Here is a 19,453-nt window from a genome sequence, read left to right as displayed (position 1 = left end):
AGAGCTGCCAGTCTGCATGGAGCAGCCAGAGCTGTCAGTCTGCTTGGAGCAGCCAGAGCTGCCAGTCTGCATGGAGCTGCCAGTCTGCATGGAGCTGCCAGTCTGCATGGAGCTGCCAGTCTGCATGGAGCTGCCAGTCTGCAAGGAGCTGCCAGAGCTGTTAGTCTGCATGGAGCAGCCAGAGCTGTCAGTCTGCAAGAAGCCGCCAGAGCTGTCAATCTGCATGGAGCAGCCAGAGCCGCCAGTCAGCATGGAGCAGCCAGAGCCGCCAGTCAGCATGGAGCAGCCAGAGCCGCCAGTCAGCATGGAGCAGCCAGAGCCGCCAGTGGGAGCAGCCAGAGCCGCCAGTCAGCATGGAGCAGCCAGAGCCGTCAGTCAGCATGAAGCAGCCAGAGCCGTCAGTCTGCCAGGATCCTCCAGTCAGCCAGACTCTTCCAGATCTGCCAGTCAGCCAGACTCTTCCAGATCTGCCAGTCAGCCAGACTCTTCCAGATCTGCCAGTCAGCCAGACTCTTCCAGATCTGCCAGTCAACCAGACTCTTCCAGATCCGCTAGTCAGCCAGACTCTTCCAGATACGCTAGTCAGCCAGACTCTTCCAGATCCGCCAGTCAGCCAGGATCTGCCAGAACTGCCAGCCAGCCAGGATCTGCCGGATTCAACTGCCTGGCTGGGCTTCCTCTCAGTGCTGGGCTTCTTCTAAGTGCTGGGCTTCCTCTGTCCCGAGCTGCCCCTCTGTCCCGAGCTGCCCCTCTGTCCCGAGCTGCCCCTCAGTCCAGTGGGGTTCTGGGTGAGGACTACTAGGCCATGGTCGGCGGCGAGGGTGGACAATCCTAGGACGCGAGGAGGGGGGACTAAGACATTCATAGAGTGGGTTCCACGTCCCGAGCCGGAGCCGCCACCATGGACAGACGCCCACCCGGACCCTCCCTATTGTTTTTGTTGTGCGTCCTGGAGTCCGCACCTTAGGGGGGGGGGGGGTTCTGTCATGCCCTGGTCTATATTTATTATGTTATCTTCATGTATTGGGTCAGGCCAGGGTGTGACATGGGTTTATTTGTAGTGTGTTTCGTCTTGGGGTTGTGTGGAGTGTATAGATTAGTCTATGGCTGCCTGAGGTGGTTCTCAATCAGAGTCAGGTGATTATCGTTGTCTCTGATTGGGAACCATATTGAGGTAGCCTGGGTTTCACTGTGTGTTTGTGGGTGATTGTTCCTGTCTCTGTGTTTGTTACACCAGTCAGGGCTGTTTCAGTTTTCAACGTTTGTTGTTTTGTATTGTTCGCGTTTTTTTCATCATTAAAGATGTATTGAACGAATCACGCTGCATTTTGGTCCGATCCTTATTCCACCTCTTCGTCAAAGAAGGAGGTAGAAGAAACCCGTTATAGAGTGGTTGAAAAACAAGTTTTAATGATTCCAACCTAAGTGCATATAAACATCCTACTTCAACTGTAATAGTAGAAGTATATAGATGTTAGCGGACTTGCAAATTGACTCTGATCCTGTTCTTTTCTGTGTTGTTGTTTTGTAGGAGTGTCCAAGTGGAGTGGTGAATGAGGATACATTTAAAACCATCTACTCTAAATTCTTCCCCCAGGGTGGTGAGTTAATGACCTTTAAACCTTTGACCACTGATTTTTAACATAGTATTTCCAAGGTCTGATACTCCCCAAAGTAACTGACAAATTGAACAAGGATAGCAACATTTATCACCAATGACATGTGTATTTATGTGATGTCCCATAGAATATATATTTTTTAACATTTATGTCAGTGCTACTTACAGTAGGACACTTACACGGCTGTGTTTGAAATTATATTTAGGTTGAATTTTTTTTCAACTGCTTGTTACAGGAGGATAGTGCCTTGTTTCAAATGAGATTTATTTTTTATTTTTTATTTCACCTTTATTTAACCGGGTAGGCTAGTTGAGAACAAGTTCTCATTTACAACTGCGTTCTAGCCAAGATAAAGCACAGCAGTGTGAACAGACAACACAGAGTTACACATGGAGTAAACAATTAACAAGTCAATAACACAGTAGGAAAAAAAGAGAGTCTATATATATTGTGTACAAAAGGCATGAGGAGGTAGACGAATAATTACAATTTTGCAGATTAACGCTGGAGTGATAAATGATCAGATGGTCATGTACAGGTTGAGATAGTGGTGGGCAAAAGAGCAGAAAGGTAAATAAATATAAACAGTATGGGGATGAGGTAGGTAAATTGGGTGGGCTATTTACCAATAGACTATGTACAGCTGCAGCAATCGGTTAGCTACTCAGATAGCAGATGTTTGAAGTTGGTGAGGGAGATAAAAGTCTCCAACTTCAGCGATTTTTGCAATTCGTTCCAGTCACAGGCAGCAGAGAACTGGAACGAAAGGCGGCCAAATGAGGTGTTGGCTTTAGGGATGATCAGTGAGATACACCTGCTGGAGTGCGTGCTACGGGTGGGTGTTGCCATCGTGACCAGTGAACTGAGATAAGGCGGAACTTTACCTAGCATGGACTTGTTTGATCAAGTTACTCTAGGAAAGGGTCTTTGAGTATTGTTCTCAATATATTCATCCACTTGTTTGAGGATTTTTTTTGTATGAAGTATTCCCAGATATATTTTCTACGATACATTTTGTACATCTCTGTACTTTCAGATTCGGGTGCGTATGCACATTTCTTGTTTGAAGCCTTTGACACTAACAAGAATGGATCAGTTAGTTTCGAGGTAAGACAATTTTACTATTGTCTACTTCCTAAGGGAGTGAGGAAAAATTCTCAGTCTGTAAATATGCAGTTGTAACAGAATACATGCCTTTCCTCTCTTTTTCAACACACACACACACACACACACACACACAACCTAAGGGTCGCAACATTGCTGATGAACACACTGGTGAGCATATAATGTATTGCAGTGAGCCACATAATCTTCTTTGCTGATGCTATAGCCCCAGACAACTCGTATTGTGATATCACAACACAATATATGACCTTCCTCTCACTCAATGTCAATACATAGCTTTAAATAGCTTGTATGGATGGTTATTAACTTGTAGTGGTGGAAAAATGGTACATGTTGAACGCTGGTGGGTATGACAGGTGGCGAGGATTTTTTTCTGTCTTTTCACAGGACTTTGTGATTGGTCTGTCTATCATTCTGAGAGGAACGATAAATGACCGGCTGAACTGGGCCTTCAACCTGTACGACCTGAACAAAGATGGCTGCATCACCAAAGAGGTAACACACACAGATGCACACATATACACACACGCACACAATATATCTACCATTCTGAATTCTGAGTCTCCTCAGAAGTTCTGGGCTTTCTGTGTTCTAAATGTGACCGGTTACAGGAGGCGTTTGACACGAGGTCCTAGTTCACAGGCCATTAAAAATCATTATTTTTGTTATTTTTTTAAAACCTTCTTGAACATTTGAACTTTCATGTGTCTTAATTACAAATGTGTATAAGATCTGTAAATATCAAGAAAAAATAGCATAGTTTACCCAAGGAGAAAGCACTGAGCTATTCAGGGAGAAAGACAGGATACTTCCTGGCTAGTTATGATTGGCTGACATAATTGTGTAGTTGGAAATGCAGAGAGATGAGTCCTGATTGGTCTGTCATGTTACAGGCTTCTGTCTATAACAGAATGGGGGCTTCCCTGAGGGGTATCCTATGAAGCAGGTTTGAGGAGTTAGCGAGGTAACTTTGGTCAACTCTGAGTTCAACTTGAGATAACCAGTCATATGAAAGTTGTTCACCTTTTAGCTAGGTAAATATCTATGTCAACGAATCCTTCACAACTAACATGGCTAACAGGCTAACTCACGGCTAATTTCACTTATCCTGAATCAAATGACTGAGCCACGAGTTGAGGACCAATGAAATCAGATTCCCTCCCTCTTGCAAAGATTGCATCATCCCCTTCATTTAAGGAAGACAACTGATGTAATATTTTATTAATCAAATGTTTTAGTTTTTTTCTGTAAAATGTTAAAATATATGACATTACACATTTAGTAATGACAGAATGCATTTTAAACTTCACGCAATGGACACTTTTGTTTGACTTGATAAAAAAATTCATAGATATGCACAACAAAAATGGCATTAACAATAATTTAGCTGGGTTTAAAGTAAAGAGACTACTTTCTGGAGGACAGTTTTAAATATATTTCCACACTATGAGGTTGGAATAATACTTTGAAATTGTGAAAATGATGATAATGCCCATTTAGTGTCAAAGCTGTTTGAAAAGACACCCTGCAAATTCAGCCTGTTTTTGCCTTCCATGATGAAATCAACATGTGGTTAATAAATGTTCAGTGTTGCCCTCCCCATTAAAACAACTCCTAGAGTCCTAGCAAAATTCTTGCAATCGGAATTTTCTCCAAGTTGTCTCCTAAATGGGATATACAAGTTTATCAACTTTTAAAGTACCATAATGTTCGCAGGTTTACTCAACTACACTGTATGATATCTATACTTTTAAAAATGTAAAAAAAAAATAAGCAAATCACTTACATTTGACATAAGCCTCAATAGAGAAATCAGACACAAATCTAAAGTCCATTCTAAAATGGACAGTTCTTAAATTGACCATCAATCTCAGATTGGAGAGTGATTGACAGATCTTGTACTGTGGAAGTATACCCTGTGTCATCTCTCTCTCTTGCTTTCTCTCTCCCTCTCTGTAGGAGATGATGGATATAATGAAGTCTATCTATGATATGATGGGGAAGTACACATATCCCTGTATGCAGGATGAGGCACCCAGAGAACATGTGGAGAGCTTCTTCCAGGTCAACAGACACTTTCTGTTTATCAATGCCCTTGAGCAAGGCACTTAACCCCCAAACTGCCCCACAGGCAGGCACTGATTGACATCTGACCCATTTTTCCTCCCCTTTCTCCCTTCTAGAAAATGGATCGTAATAATGATGGGGTGGTCACTATTGATGAGTTCATCGAGTCATGCCAAAAGGTAGGTTGTGTGTTTTTATTTAAAGTTATTTTATACCCAAATATTAACACAAATATTGGCACACTGCCTTTTCAGAAATTACACAACAATGTGCCATCTTAATTAAACATATAAAAAACAAATTAAATAAAAAATGTAAATATTTTACATTCAACGTATTTCATCAACAAAAAATGTTTTCCCCTCCTCCACAAAACATACCGCTTCTTCATAAGTTCACTTCGCCTCAAACAATCGGAGATCTTTTACAGCCAAGAATAAAATCCACTTTTATTCTCGCTTTTATTAATCCTTTAAAAACACATCTTACATCCTTACCATATCCCTTGTCAATTTTATATTTCCTACTTTTCCTAACAGTTGACATTTTCTTTTCTGTTGCTTACTGTATCGAAACCCCCAAATAAAAAGTGTTGTTGAAAATCTCTGCTACAGCTGTGAACAAAGGCTCTAGTATTTCAAAATAGGTTTAAACCTCTCCATAAAACAGTGAGTGTTTATCTTATATTACAAAAAGGACATCCATCTCCATCATCTGAATTAATGACAGATAGAAAAGCATCAACTGCAATGATGCCATGCAAAACCTCCATTGCATATCACCAGTACCCTTTTGTACCGGTGGCTCTCCATGCTGGCTTTACCTTGTCATCAAGGCCCAGTTTTACCCTCCAAGGAGTGTCTTTTCTATTTTCCAATGTATCTTTATTTTATACCTTGACACACCCCCTATATAACTCCTTCCCATTCACCTCATCCAAGCCCACCTCTTCCAATCCTCTCAAATCCAGTAATTAAACCTTTCTGTCTGTTAGGTGTAACTTGGAAAATGGGCGTCTTCATCTTGTGCCTGTTTCTTGTGACTCTTGCGCATAATCCACTCTTCTGCAGATAAGACTTCCAGCAACATCCAGCAGTTGTCCGACAACCCTTTCCGACCTCACCCCCAAATGTTCAGCCACCCATCCTCCATCCATTAAGGTGGGCCCAGCCATGGCCATTAACTGCTTCAGGGTGATGATTTTGCTCTTCTCCAGCATCCTGGAGAAATGTCGAACAGCTCTAGTTGTACAATACAATCTTGCCCCAAAATACACCAGAGGTTCCTCCAGCAGCCAATGCACTGACTCCACTGGAGTGCTTCTGGACACCTTCATTATGCTCCAAACCCTAAGAAGGCCTCTGTTAAAAGGAGGTACTCCATCCCTAGAAATCTGACTACTATCATCCAAGTATAAAGCCTTTAAATCTAATCCCCCGACCTTCTGTAATACCAGACCTGCCACCCCTCTCCAAACCACATTTTTCGGTCCATAAAGCAATCTTTGAATAAACTGAAACCGGAAAGCAGCAGCCTTACTAACAAGATGTACAAGACCTTGTCCCCCCTCCTCTTTTGACAAATACAAAACACTTTGTGGAACCAAATGATATTTATCTCTACAATAATTGCCTGTATCTTGGCCAGAAGGCCAGACCATGGCTCTAAACATGACAACCGATGCCACAGTGCACCCCTGTATGACATTCAAGATAACAACCACCGCCATCTCCTCATACCCCCTTCCACCATTTCAACCACCCCATTCCATTTTTTTTCCATTGTCCCCTCATCCCCTATGATACTTAAACTCCCTTACACCATTCCAATTATTTTATTTAACCTTTTTTTTAAACTAGGCAAGTCAGTTAAGAACAAATTGTTATTTACAATGACAGCCTAGGAATAGTGGGTTAACTGCCTTGTTCAATGGGCAGAACAACAGAATTTTACCTTGTCAGCTCGGGGATTCAATCCACCAACATTTCGGCCCAACGCTCTAACCACTAGGCTACCTGCCATCCCAGGTGAAGCACAACTTTTGTAAAGTTTTTCCCAATTTGCCTTTGCAGAGGATATTACCTTAAACCGATCAACCAAGAGTCTCAAACTATCCACCTCTGCTTGACTTTTCACCTAAATAAATACATCATCAGCATAGGCTGAGAGACGAATAGGAGGAATATCCTCTGAGAGGTTCACCCCTTCAATGCAACTTCTAATGCTATTTAGTAGTGGCTCTATAGCGATGGCATTCAACATTCCCGACAACAAACACCCCTGCCTCATTCCTCTACACACTTTAAAAGGGGCATTCAAACCAATGTTACTTTCAATACACTTTCAATGTCACCATATATCACCCAGATAATGGCAATAAAATCAGAGCTAAAACCAAAAGCCACAAAATGTATTTTCCTGATCAATTGAAATTAGACCAGTATCCAATCCAATAGCCCTAGAGATGTCCAAAAAAATCCTGAATCAGGGAAATGTTATCCCCTATCAGCCTGGCGGGAACACAGTAGGACTGGTCCGTATGTATGATTTGCCCCATCACCTCCCTCAGCCTGTTGGACAAAGCCTTGGACAGGATCTTATTATCAGTGCACAATAAAGCCCCCGGCCTCCAGTTCTTCACCTCCCTAGGGTCACCCTTTTATGGCAGTAGGGTGAGGACAGCCCTTCTGCATCTTATCTGTAGTAACCCTCTGGTCCAACTATTTTTAACTACTGCTAGTCAATCCTCTCCCAACATAGCCCAAAAGACTTTAAAAAAGTCAACAGGAAGCCCATCAATACCCGGTGCCCTTTCATATTCCATGCCTTTTAATGCAGTGTATTGCTTCTGCAAAGACAATGGTTGCTCTAGTTCAACCTGAGCTTCTGCAGCCACGTTTTATCCTCTTTGTACTCACACTTGTAGAGCTCAGCATGGAACTCTACTGCTCTCTTTATAATTTCACTAGTGCTTGTGAGCTCCTGTCCAATAGCTGATTTGAGGCAATGAATAATTCTTCTTTGTCCATTCTTTGTCAATCTCTAAACCAAAGAAAAATTTGGATGAGGCATCCATTTCAGAGATTCCCTGAAAATGTATTCTCACCAATGCCCCCTGTGCTCTGATACCCAGCAGGTCTGCCAATGCGTCTTTTTCCCTCTTGAGTGCCTTGAGTATGGCCTCGATCTCCCGTGGTCTCAACTAACGTCAGGAGTTCCACTATTTCAGACTCTAGGGCGTTCATTGATCTGGTGATATCTCTGGTGACATTCATCGTGTACTGATTACATAATTGTTGAATCTGGATCTTCCCTGTATCCCACCACTGTTGAAGGGATTTTTCATTTTGAGACCTCCACCTCCACCTCTCCCAGAAAAAACTACAACATTTCCTGTAGTAAGTATCACTCAATAAAGTTATATTAAAATGCCAGTATGTGCTTTCAGGTTTTACAGCGTTAATATACACCACCTTAGTTATTAAACAATGATCAGAAAATCCCACTGGGGTTATAACACTTGATTTACAGAGATTGATGCTCAAAACAATCAAACCTATCTAACCTGGCCAGAGAGATGGTTTTCTCTCTCACATTGGTTCATGTGTACTGTCTCGTTGCCTCCATTTTGACTCCGCCAAATATCACATAGTTAATGTGTTACAAAAAGGCCTTTTAAAAAAAGTCCTTGAGGCTTTATGAGGTTCTTTGTGATTTCTATCTAAATGACTGACTGTGCAGTTAAAATCCCCAGCAAGAAATAAATAATCCTCAGTACTACATTTCTCAATGGTATTTTATAATGTCTCCAGAAAACATACCCTCTCAACTGCCACTATGGGGCATGTACATTTATCAGACACATAGTGATGTTTTCATTTTCATGATGTTTTCATTAAATTTCATTGTAGAAAACATATGTCACTTCACTTTCACTTCATTAAATCATACACTACGGCTCTTTTTTTACGTCTCTTGCCCCATTTACGTTTAAAGAATGAATCTTACCTGCTCATGGCTGGGGAAAAATACAACGTTAAGGCTGCGACTGAACTGTTTAATTTCCTTTAGAATTGACCTAATTTGTCACTCTCGTGACCACTTTCTTTAGTCTAGCAATTTCTGGGCTTGACAAACCCCCTCCTTTATTTTTTATATCAGAAACTTTGCTGATTCAATAAACAATTCACTTTCAGGAAAAACAAATCTGTTACATTATAACGTTAATCCTGCATATATTTATTCCCTTTTGCCAAATTCAGAAATTGACATACTTTTTCAATCCAATACCTCCCTTCCACTCGCTATTTTGTTGTGATGCATCAGATGCCTCACTAGATTTATCAATCTCTACCTTCCTCTTAGAATTAGAACCTTCATCACCCCTTAAAGTCTTCCTCTTATTCCTTGGTACTTTGAAAGCTGCTTCATTTTCCATTGTTTCACTCTCCTCTTGAACTCCCATTTAATTCTCCAGCACCCCCTCAGCGACCTCAATCGCAGTCTCACCTACTGCCCCCCCTTTCCCTGCTCTACCACAACTGCCCACCTTCTCCCTTCTCCTGAACCCTTAGCCTGTTCATCCCTTCTCAGTGGTGCTTCAGCAGCACCAGCGCTAGAGCTGCTACCGGGCTCTGCACGCTAGTTCTCTTGACAATTACGCACCAAATGCCTCTTCCACAACCAAAGCATTTCATTGATTCAGTAGAAGCGTAGAACACATAATCAAACCCATCAATCTTGAAACTAAAACGGTCAATTCAGTTCGTCAGTATCCTTCTTTACAATCATGTGCACTTGTTTCCTATGAGATACATGTTTCAGCAAAGGAGATTTGCATCCAAAAATAAGATTCTTTATTGTAGATACAAGTTATCCATGACAAGAACTCTCGCTCCAACACTTAATCTCTAACAAATGGGGGCACGTTAGAAAGTATAACTCTCAACTATTGTATTCACCTTTTAAATGGAATCTAAGAGTATTACTACAGCGCTATTCATCCTTGAGGCTGATTTTATGCTATCATACCCAATGATAGCGCCCACTGTTAAACTACATTCTTCCACCGAACACCCTGCCGCAACTGGAATATTCACCCCATGCCCCCAACAAAGTTTTTCAAACTCTAAACCTCCACGAGTGGCCATTACAACCAGCCTCTCCCACTGGTTGCGCCCTGGAGAGAACCAACCTCAACGATCTCACCACCCCTATACGTGCTTAGTGATAGTGAGACAATATAAAACAACTCAACTACCCAATATAGTTAAAATAATTCCATTATTCACGCCTGCTTCCGACTCACTCCCAGCATGCACCCCGACGAGAAAGAGAGACTACTCTTGAGGGTCACCTCTACTGTCGTCTGTTTTAGGGAGTCAGACTCCCATGAGGAAGAACAAGAAGCTGAAACAAACAGAGTTTCATTGTGCCTCTGGAAACTTGCTGTCCTTGCTGTCTCTCTTTCACTAAGATTTCTATCTCTCCTTCTCTCTCCATCCCCTCACTCTCTTCAGGATGAGAACATCATGCAGTCCATGCAGCTGTTTGACAACGTCATCTAGGAGCCTCTGACATAGAAAAGGGGCTGAAGAACAGGGGAGGTGTGAGTGTGCGCCTGTATTTGTGTGCTTGTGCGCGTGCATGTGTGTGTTGTGGGGGGGCTCTGAGAGGGGCTTGGACATTGACCCTCAGCCCCCCCCCCCCAAATCCTGACACCTCCTTCTAACTCCTTTCTCTCCGCACCCACTCCAAGCCAAAAGAAGGCCCCTCCTCTTATCCAACCTTTCATCTCTTCCAGAGACACAGAGAAGAGAAGGGCTGGCTCATAGACTCTGACCCACACCCACACCCACACCAAGGACCTGTTCAGGAATGTGCAACTTTACAGAATGTTCAGAAATGTGTTGTGCAGAACAGATATGATTGCCTGTCGTTTGTAATAAGGAGTCAATCGTGTCAGCTCTATTTGTCAATCTGCAACGTTCGAGGCGATTTTCCTCATTGAATACACTTGTTTCATTAACCATTTTATTATTTAACACTCCTGTTTCTGAGAAAGCTGCTGTAGCCTTCTGGCTGGACTCAACATAGGATTAAATCCCCCTACTCACTGATCTAAGGTCAGTTTTGCATAGCCCCACCTAATGGTTAAGGTTACGGTCAGGAGTGGTTCAGCAGATCCTAGATCTGTGGATGCCAACTTCTATCAGAGCAGGTTGACTCCTGACACTGCTGACATTAATACAGAGGTAACTAGCACCACTTAGTGGACAAAAGGAGGAAAGGACAACAGAACAGAAGGGACTGAGGATCTGAAGGATGAGACTCACTCTTCACGAACAGAAGAGAAGAGACATAGTTGTTTTCAATAAGGGACTGATTTTAATATCGCATGATGATGTCTTTAATAATAACCTATATATATTTACAGAAATACTACAGCCTGTCTGTTGTCTGTCTGCTGGTCCTAGAGTCACCCACAGGTGCCTCGCTCCGTGTATGTGTGTGTGCGATTGTGCATGCGTGTGTACGTATTTGCGTGCGTGTGAGAGGCTGTACCGTCTCCGTTAGGAAACCATTCAGATTTCAACCCCATACGAGACCTCCTTCGTACTAACACTAACTTACCCTCTGGCCTTTATACCTGTTACCTTAGCTGTAGGTGTATGCTGACTGTTGTACCTCTTCCAATAACCCTGTGGTCAATAACTACTAAACAGTCTGTGGCGCTATATTGATGAACATGCTGGTTGGAGCATCTAGGCTCCCGAAGACCCCTTTCTGTATTTACAGGTGACTAACTGATGCAGTGAATTGTGGGAATTGAAGTTCAAAACTGTAACACTGATTATTTTGCATTATACTTGTCATACAGATGAAACTGAAAGCATTTCTGTTTAGATCGACCATGAAAGACCAGCAACATTTCAAGAACAATTTAATCTTCTTCAGAATCCAAATTAAGCCTCTTGTTACATGTCTACGTGTGTGCGTGGGTAGGTGGGCATGAAGACAGCAGTAATGTTTCCTGCCTCCCCCCCCACCCACCCCCCACTGACACCAAAGAGTCAGGCACACCAACTAAAGTATTTAAAGCCACCCTCAGTTATATCAGGGTATAAATAGACACATTTGTGAAATGTGAGAGAGAGGGAAGAGAGGAGAAGGAGCAGAAAGGAGAGTAGGAGTGTTTTTGTGTGTACATTGTGAGAGTGTGAAGATTTGTCAATTGAATAGTACAGTTTCCCAATTCTTTGCCAACTTGATGCCATTTCCTACTGGGTGTTAAAAAAATGTCTGAAATGGGGTGGAACGCCTACCTCGTGGTTCTGAATAGAATGCTGATCTTTTGTAAGATAACACTACCTATATCCATCAACTACTTCCTGTGTCTTTCATTAAATTACATTAATTACTTCACTTTCAACCCCCCAAAAAATTATAATATGCCATCAGGTGGGTCAATAAAATGACAACAGTGGCATAAGCAATAATGTCCATATTTTACCCCCTTTTACCTACTCCTGGGAGTAGATAAAAGTTGCCCCTAAAACCCTGGTCCAGACTCCAATTTTCCTAGTCACATACTGATTATGGTTAGGATTGAGAAGGATAACTGACCCTAGAACTCTGGTTAAGGCCAACTTCCACCAAGAGTGTATTATTAATCGGTTAACACCCTTGTTGTAATAACCTGCACTTTCTTCCAACACCAATACAGTATTTGTAACTTCTGATTTCTTTACATTTCCATTTTATCCAATTGAACGTTTTCACATCTCTTTTTGGGGGAGGCAGGGGAGTGGTCTGGCTCTGATTGCCCCCTTGCAGGTGCCGTAGGGGATTTCCTGAACTGACCACCAGTGAAACCTGTCTATACTCGCATGTACTGTCATAAAGCAAGGATACCTACTAACCCATTGTTACTGACCGTGTCTAGTAAGTTGGCTCGCCTCAACTGTTGCATTGCATATTTAGGATGTGTATATTTTGTACAGAGAATAAAAATCACATTGCTATGCATCTTCTTGTGTGAAGGGTTTAAGTGATCATTTTGCTTCATTCGCAGTTTGCCTGGCTTTCACTACATAACTACAACCTATTCCTAAACGGTGTCCATTGAGAAGGAAACAGCTAAGAGTGTGGAGTTATGAAGCCTTTATTTAAAGACAAGACATCTCTAGTAACAAAACAAACTCAAGATTCCATATGTATTTATCACACACATACTCAACACAAGTGTCCTAAAGCAATATATAATACATGATTTAACATACAAAGATTGCCCTCAGACCACTGATCCTGGCTCAGATATGCCAGTATACCTCAATCGTTCAGGTAAGGATGGGGGGTTGGGTAACTGATCCTAGATCTATGGTACCGCAAGCATTAATATTCACCTCAGTATGAAAATACAGAAAAATCAAGAGGCAGTGCATTGGTCAGCAGAAACAGACAGAAGTCAAAGGATGAGACACAACTCAATAAGTCAAAAGCATTCATGTCCTGTCCTTTTCAGAAGCAAAAGGCACACACACACTTCCTATGTACCCATTAGTATTATGTAATTATAGTATGCAAGCCTTAAATGATCAGTTGACTTTTGCGTTCCAGCCTGAAATCCAAAAATAATAATTCTCACCCATCTACACACAATGCCCCATAATGACAAAATGAAAACAGGTGCTTCAACAAAGTACTGAGAAAAGGGTCTGAATACTTATGTAAATATGATCTTTTTATATATATTTGCAAACATTTCTAAACCGGTTTTTGCTTTATCATTATGGGGTAGTGTGAAGAGTAATAAAAAAAAACTATACATTTTAGAATAAGGCTGTAACGTAACAAAATGTGGAAAAGGTGAAGGGGTCTGAATACTTTCCGAATGCACTATAGAGGGATTATTTTTTTTTTCTTCTTGAAATTCAGGCTGTAACAACAATGTGGAATAAGTCAAGGTGTATAAATACTTTATGAAGGCATTAAAATGTGCCAACATAGGATTTCTTTTTAGAGTTTTTGCAATATAATTTAGGAAAATGTCCGTAATATGTCTGCCACTAACAGTGGAATCAGTGTTTCACAGTATTACTTACACGCCGGTGTTGTGATCGGCTGTGATATTCACCTATTGATTTCTCCCGCCGGAGTAAAATCTGTTTTCAAACTTGGAAAGCTGTTCTGAATTTGTGGCCGTGTCATCTAGTGTAAATCGCTAATTTCCTGGTTGCTAAAATTCTACACTGCTCAACTCAATTTCAGTTTATTAATAGTCGCTATCTAGTGACATTGAAATGTAATCTGTCGTCAGCTACAGTAATGCCTTTCAGTGAGATTTCTAAACTACAGGCGACTCACCACCTGGCCCAACCACTGCACTGCTGGGGAAAAATGTAGTGAAATAAGCTTGAACATTCTTGCCATTGCATCAATCAAAACTACCTTTATATAACTGAATTCTAATGTTATGATATAACTTCAAACCGGTGGAAGGAGCTTGCAGCTTTGCAACATAGAAGTTCCCCGACATGGTATCAAAATACCCAATCCATGGTTTTATAGAATGATTCTCTCCTCTCTTTCTTCCTGGATCATCTTGTCAATATAATCCCCCCCCCCGGACTGGTTTGTCTCTGGAGGCCTGATCGAGTCATGGCAAAGTGGGCATCTACTTGGCCACCTTCCTGAGCTCTGCGAGGACCCAGATGGCCAATGAGAGCAGGGCGACAGAGCCTGACTGGTGGGTCGCTGCCAGGGGAGTGGGCACGTAAAGTAGCAGGGTACTGATGCCCAGGGCAACCTGAGGATGGAAACACAGGGACAAATGAACACCCATTGTACATACTGATTTTCAAAAGGACTCTCAAAAGCATCAGTATAAAAGAAGGCATTGGTGTATGCCGTATTGTGTGTGTGTGTGTACCTGCGCATAGGCCATAGCTGTAAGGCAGGATATGGCTATCTTAGCTCTCCTAGGTAGCATCATCCTCCTGGAGAACATATAGAGACCTGTGATGGCCGTCAGGGACGAGATTGCCTGGAGGGAGAGGCAGGGAGTAACAGTTACTGTTTAGTGGTCATCTGTGGCTCAGGTGGTAGAGCACGGCGCATGCAACGCCAGGATTGTAGATTAGATTGCCGCTGGGTCTATCCATACGAAAATGTATGCATGCATGAGCGTAAGCCACGTTGTTTTGAAAAATGTATGAAGTGCGAAATCAATCACCTACATAAATAACAGAAATCAGATTAATAAAACGAGGCTGTGTGCGTTATGTACCAGAACTCTATGGTCAAACTGAACAGTGGTGGGGTTCTCAAAGAAGTTCTTGAGTGTTGGAGAAAAGGCCAGGAGGTCATCAGGGATCCATCTGTCTCCCATCAGAGGGAACGAGTTATACACCAACCCAGCATCCAGCCCTGCTACAAATGCACCTGTAACACAGACACACACCATCGTCAGTCATATGTTAGGGTTATTATGGCTGGGATGATACCAGTATTGTGGCAAGGAAACAAAACTAGGGACGAGACGATACCAGCATGGCGATACGCATTGGTATCGTGGCAAGGAAACAAAATATGAAGCGTATTTAAAGTCTTTAGGAAAACAGCCCTAATGTTGAAAACATTATGTTTACATTTAAATGTTTTGTCATTTAGCAGATGCTCTTATCCAGAGTGACTTACAGAAGCAAGGGCACAACAACAGATTTTTCAACTAGTCGGCTTGAGGATTCGAACCAGCGACCTATTGGTTACTGACCCAATGCTAGGCTACCTGCCGCCCTGTTGTCATCCAGAGTCACATTTATACTGGTACTGGTCTCATCACAGCCTTGACTCTTGCCATATTTTGTTACGTTACAGTCTTATTCTAAAATGTATTAGATGCATAAAAATCCTCAGCAATCTACACACAATATCCCATAATGACAAAGCATCTTGTTTCCATTGATCATCCTTGAGATGTTTCTACATCTTGATTGGAGTCCACCTGTGGTCAATTAATTTTTTTACTTATTTCACTTTTATTTAACCAGGTAGGCAAGTTGAGAACAAGTTCTCATTTACAATTGCGACCTGGCCAAGATAAAGCAAAGCAGTTTGACACATACAACGACACAGAGTTACACATGGAGTAAAACAAACATACAGTCAATAATACAGTATAAACAAGTCTATATACAATGTGAGCAAATGAGGTGTGATAAGGGAGGTAAAGGCAAAAAAAGGCCATGGTGGCAAAGTAAATACAATATAGCAAGTAAAACACTGGAATGGTAGATTTGCAATGGAAGAATGTGCAAAGTAGAAATATAAATAATGGGGTGCAAAGGAGCAAAATAAATAAATACATTAAATACAGTAGGGAAAGAGGTAGTTGTTTGGGCTAAATTATAGGTGGGCTATGTACAGGTGCAGTAATCTGTGAGCTGCTCTGACAGTTGGTGCTTAAAGCTCGTGAGGGAGATAAGTGTTTCCAGTTTCAGAGATTTTTGTAGTTCGTTCCAGTCATTGGCAGCAGAGAACTGGAAGGAGAGGCGGCCAAAGAAAGAATTGGTTTTGGTGGTGACTAGAGAGATATACCTGCTGGAGCGTGTGCTACAGGTGGAAGATGCTATGGTGACCAGCGAGCTGAGATAAGGGGGGACTTTACCTAGCAGTGTCTTGTAGATGACATGGAGCCAGTGGGTTTGGCGACGAGTATGAAGCGAGGGCCAGCCAACGAGAGCGTATAGGTCGCAATGGTGGGTAGTATATGGGGCTTTGGTGACAAAACGGATGGCACTGTGATAGACTGCATCCAATTTGTTGAGTAGGGTATTGGAGGCTATTTTGTAAATGACATTGCCAAAGTCGAGGATTGGTAGGATGGTCAGTTTTACAAGGGTATGCTTGGCAGCATGAGTGAAGAATGCTTTGTTGCGAAATAGGAAGCCAATTCTAGATTTAACTTTGGATTGGAGATGTTTGATATGGGTCTGGAAGGAGAGTTGACAGTCTAACCAGTCACCTAAGTATTTGCAGTTGTCCACGTATTCTAAGTCAGAGCCGTCCAGAGTAGTGATGTTGGACAGGCGGGTAGGTGCAGGTAGTGATCGGTTGAAGAGCATGCATTTAGTTTTACTTGGAGGCCATGGAAGGAGAATTGTATGGCATTGAAGCTTGCCTGGAGGGTTGTTAACACAGTGTCCAAAGAAGGGCCAGAAGTATACAGAATGGTGTCGTCTGCGTAGAGGTGGATCAGAGACTCACCAGCGACAAGAGCGACCTCATTGATGTATACAGAGAAGAGAGTCGGTCCAAGAATTGAACCCTGTGGCACCCCCATAGAGACTGCCAGAGGTCAGGACAGCAGACCCTCCGATTTGACACACTGAACTCTATCAGAGAAGTAGTTGGTGAACCAGGCGAGGCAATCATTTGAGAAACCAAGGCGATTGGTGATTGACAGAGTCGAAAGCCTTGGCCAGATCAATGAATACGGCTGCACAGTAATGTTTCTTATCGATGGCGGTTAAGATATCGTTTAGGACCTTGAGCGTGGCTGAGGTGCACCCATGACCAGCTCTGAAACTAGATTGCATAGCAGAGAAGGTATGGTGAGATTCGAAATGGTCGGAAATCTGTTTGTTGACTTGGCTTTCGAAGACCTTAGAAAGGCATGGTAGGATAGATATAGGTCTGTAGCAGTTTGGGTCAAGAGTGTGTCCCCCTTTGAAGAGGGGGATGACCGCAGCTGCTTTCCAATCTTTGGGAATCTCAGACAACACGAAAGAGAGGTTGAACAGGCTAGTAATAGGGGTGGCAACAATTTTGGCAGATAATTTTAGAAAGAAAGGGTCCAGATTGTCTAGCCCGGCTGATTTGTAGGGGTCCAGATTTTGCAGCTCTTTCAGAACATCAGCTGAACGGATTTGGGAGAAGGAGAAATGGGGAAGGCTTGGGCGAGTTGCTGTGGGGGGTGCAGTGCTGTTGACCGGGGTAGAAGTAGCCAGGTGGAAAGCATGGCCAGCCGTAGAAAAATGCTTATTGAAATTCTCAATTATGGTGGATTTATCAGTGGTGACAGTGTTTCCTATCTTCAGTGCAGTGGGCAGCTGGGAGGAGGTGTTCTTATTCTCCATGGACTTTACAGTGTCCCAGAACTTTTTTGAGTTAGTGTTGCAGGAAGCAAATTTCTGCTTGAAAAAGCTAGCCTTGGCTTTTCTAACTGCCTGTGTATAATGGTTTCTAGCTTCCCTGAACAGCTGCATATCACGGGGGCTGTTCAATGCTAATGCAGAACGCCATAGGATGTTTTTGTGTTGGTTAAGGGCAGTCAGGTCTGGGGAGAACCAAGGGCTATATCTGTTCCTGGTTCTTTCTTGAATGGGGCATGTTTATTTAAGATGGTTAGGAAGGCATTTTTGAAAAATATCCAGGCATCCTCTACTGACGGGATGAGATCAATATCCTTCCAGGATACCCCGGCCAGGTCGATTAGAAAGGCCTGCTCGCTGAAGTGTTTCAGGGAGAGTTTTACAGTGATGAGTGGAGGTCGTTTGACCGCTGACCCATTACGGATGCAGGCAATGAGGCAGTGATCGCTGAGATCTTGGTTGAAGACAGCAGAGGTGTATTTAGAGGGCAAGTTGGTTAGGATGATATCTATGAGGGTGCCCGTGTTTAAGGCTTTGGGGAGGTACCTGGTAGGTTCATTGATCATTTGTGTGAGATTGAGGGCATCAAGTTTAGATTGTAGGATGGCTGGGGTGTTAAGCATGTTCCAGTTTAGGTCGCCTAGCAGCACGAGCTCTGAAGATAGATGGGGGGCAATCAGTTCACATATGGTGTCCAGAGCACAGCTGGGGGCAGAGGGTGGTCTATAGCAGGCGGCAACGGTGAGAGACTTGTTTTTAGAGGTGGATTTTTAAAAGTAGAAGTTCAAATTGTTTGGGTACAGACCTGAAATTGATGGAACATGATTTGGAAAGGCATATTCACCTGTCTATATAAAAGGTCCCACAGCTGACAGTGCATGTCAGAGCAAAAAGCAAGCCAATGAGGTCAAAGGAATTGTCTGTAGAGCTATGAGTCAGTGGTGTCCATCATTCTTAAATGGAAGAAGTTTGGAACCACCAAGACTCTTCCAAGAGCTGGCCGCCAGGCCAAACTGAGCAATCCGGGGAGAAGGTCCTTGGTCAGGAAGGTGACCAAGAACCCGATGGTCACTCTGACAGAGTTCTAGAGGTCCTCTGTGGAGATGGGAGTACCTTCCAGAAGGACAACCATTTCTGCAGCACTCCAAAAAAAAAAAATCAGGCCTTTATGGTAAATTGGGCTAACGGAATATTGGCCAAACACTATATTTACAATGACCATGAGAAACAAGATTCTCTGGTCTGACAAAACCAAAATTGAACTCTTTGGTCTGAATGCCAAACGTCACATCTGGAGAAAACCTGGCACCGTCCCTAAGGTGAAGCATGGTGGTGGCAGAATCATGTTGTAGGGATGTTTTTCAGCGGCATGGACTGAGAGACTAGTCAGGATCGAGGCAAAGATGAACGGAGCAAAGTACAGAGAGATCCTTGATGAAAACCTGCTCCAGAGCTCTCAGGACCTCAGACTGGAGTGAAGGTTCACCT

At 42.7% G+C, this 19,453-nt stretch overlaps 2 protein-coding genes across 2 annotated transcripts in view; one reads left to right on the top strand and one right to left on the bottom strand.

Annotated features, from left to right (window-relative positions):
- LOC135512497 (Kv channel-interacting protein 2) overlaps positions 1–10,498 on the top strand; it is a 90,220-nt gene extending 79,722 nt beyond the window's left edge. The window contains exons 3-8 of the mRNA XM_064934578.1: positions 1,532–1,601; positions 2,656–2,726; positions 3,132–3,239; positions 4,704–4,808; positions 4,928–4,990; positions 10,331–10,498. Of these exons, the coding sequence (XP_064790650.1) occupies positions 1,532–1,601; positions 2,656–2,726; positions 3,132–3,239; positions 4,704–4,808; positions 4,928–4,990; positions 10,331–10,378 (465 nt within the window). The 3' untranslated portion in view covers positions 10,379–10,498. The remainder of the gene's footprint in view (positions 1–1,531; positions 1,602–2,655; positions 2,727–3,131; positions 3,240–4,703; positions 4,809–4,927; positions 4,991–10,330) is intronic.
- A 2,515-nt stretch (positions 10,499–13,013) lies between these two features.
- LOC135512494 (heme A synthase COX15) overlaps positions 13,014–19,453 on the bottom strand; it is a 19,706-nt gene continuing 13,266 nt past the window's right edge. Inside the window, exons 7-9 of the mRNA XM_064934574.1 lie at positions 15,100–15,254; positions 14,743–14,856; positions 13,014–14,619 (exon numbers count right to left, since the gene is read on the bottom strand). Of these exons, the coding sequence (XP_064790646.1) occupies positions 14,488–14,619; positions 14,743–14,856; positions 15,100–15,254 (401 nt within the window). The 3' untranslated portion in view covers positions 13,014–14,487. The remainder of the gene's footprint in view (positions 14,620–14,742; positions 14,857–15,099; positions 15,255–19,453) is intronic.

This window comes from Oncorhynchus masou, chromosome 24, assembly GCF_036934945.1.
Source record: "Oncorhynchus masou masou isolate Uvic2021 chromosome 24, UVic_Omas_1.1, whole genome shotgun sequence".
NCBI lineage: Eukaryota > Metazoa > Chordata > Actinopteri > Salmoniformes > Salmonidae > Oncorhynchus > Oncorhynchus masou.
Note: the sequence above shows the minus strand (reverse complement) of the source record. Positions and strands in the feature narration are given on the sequence as shown.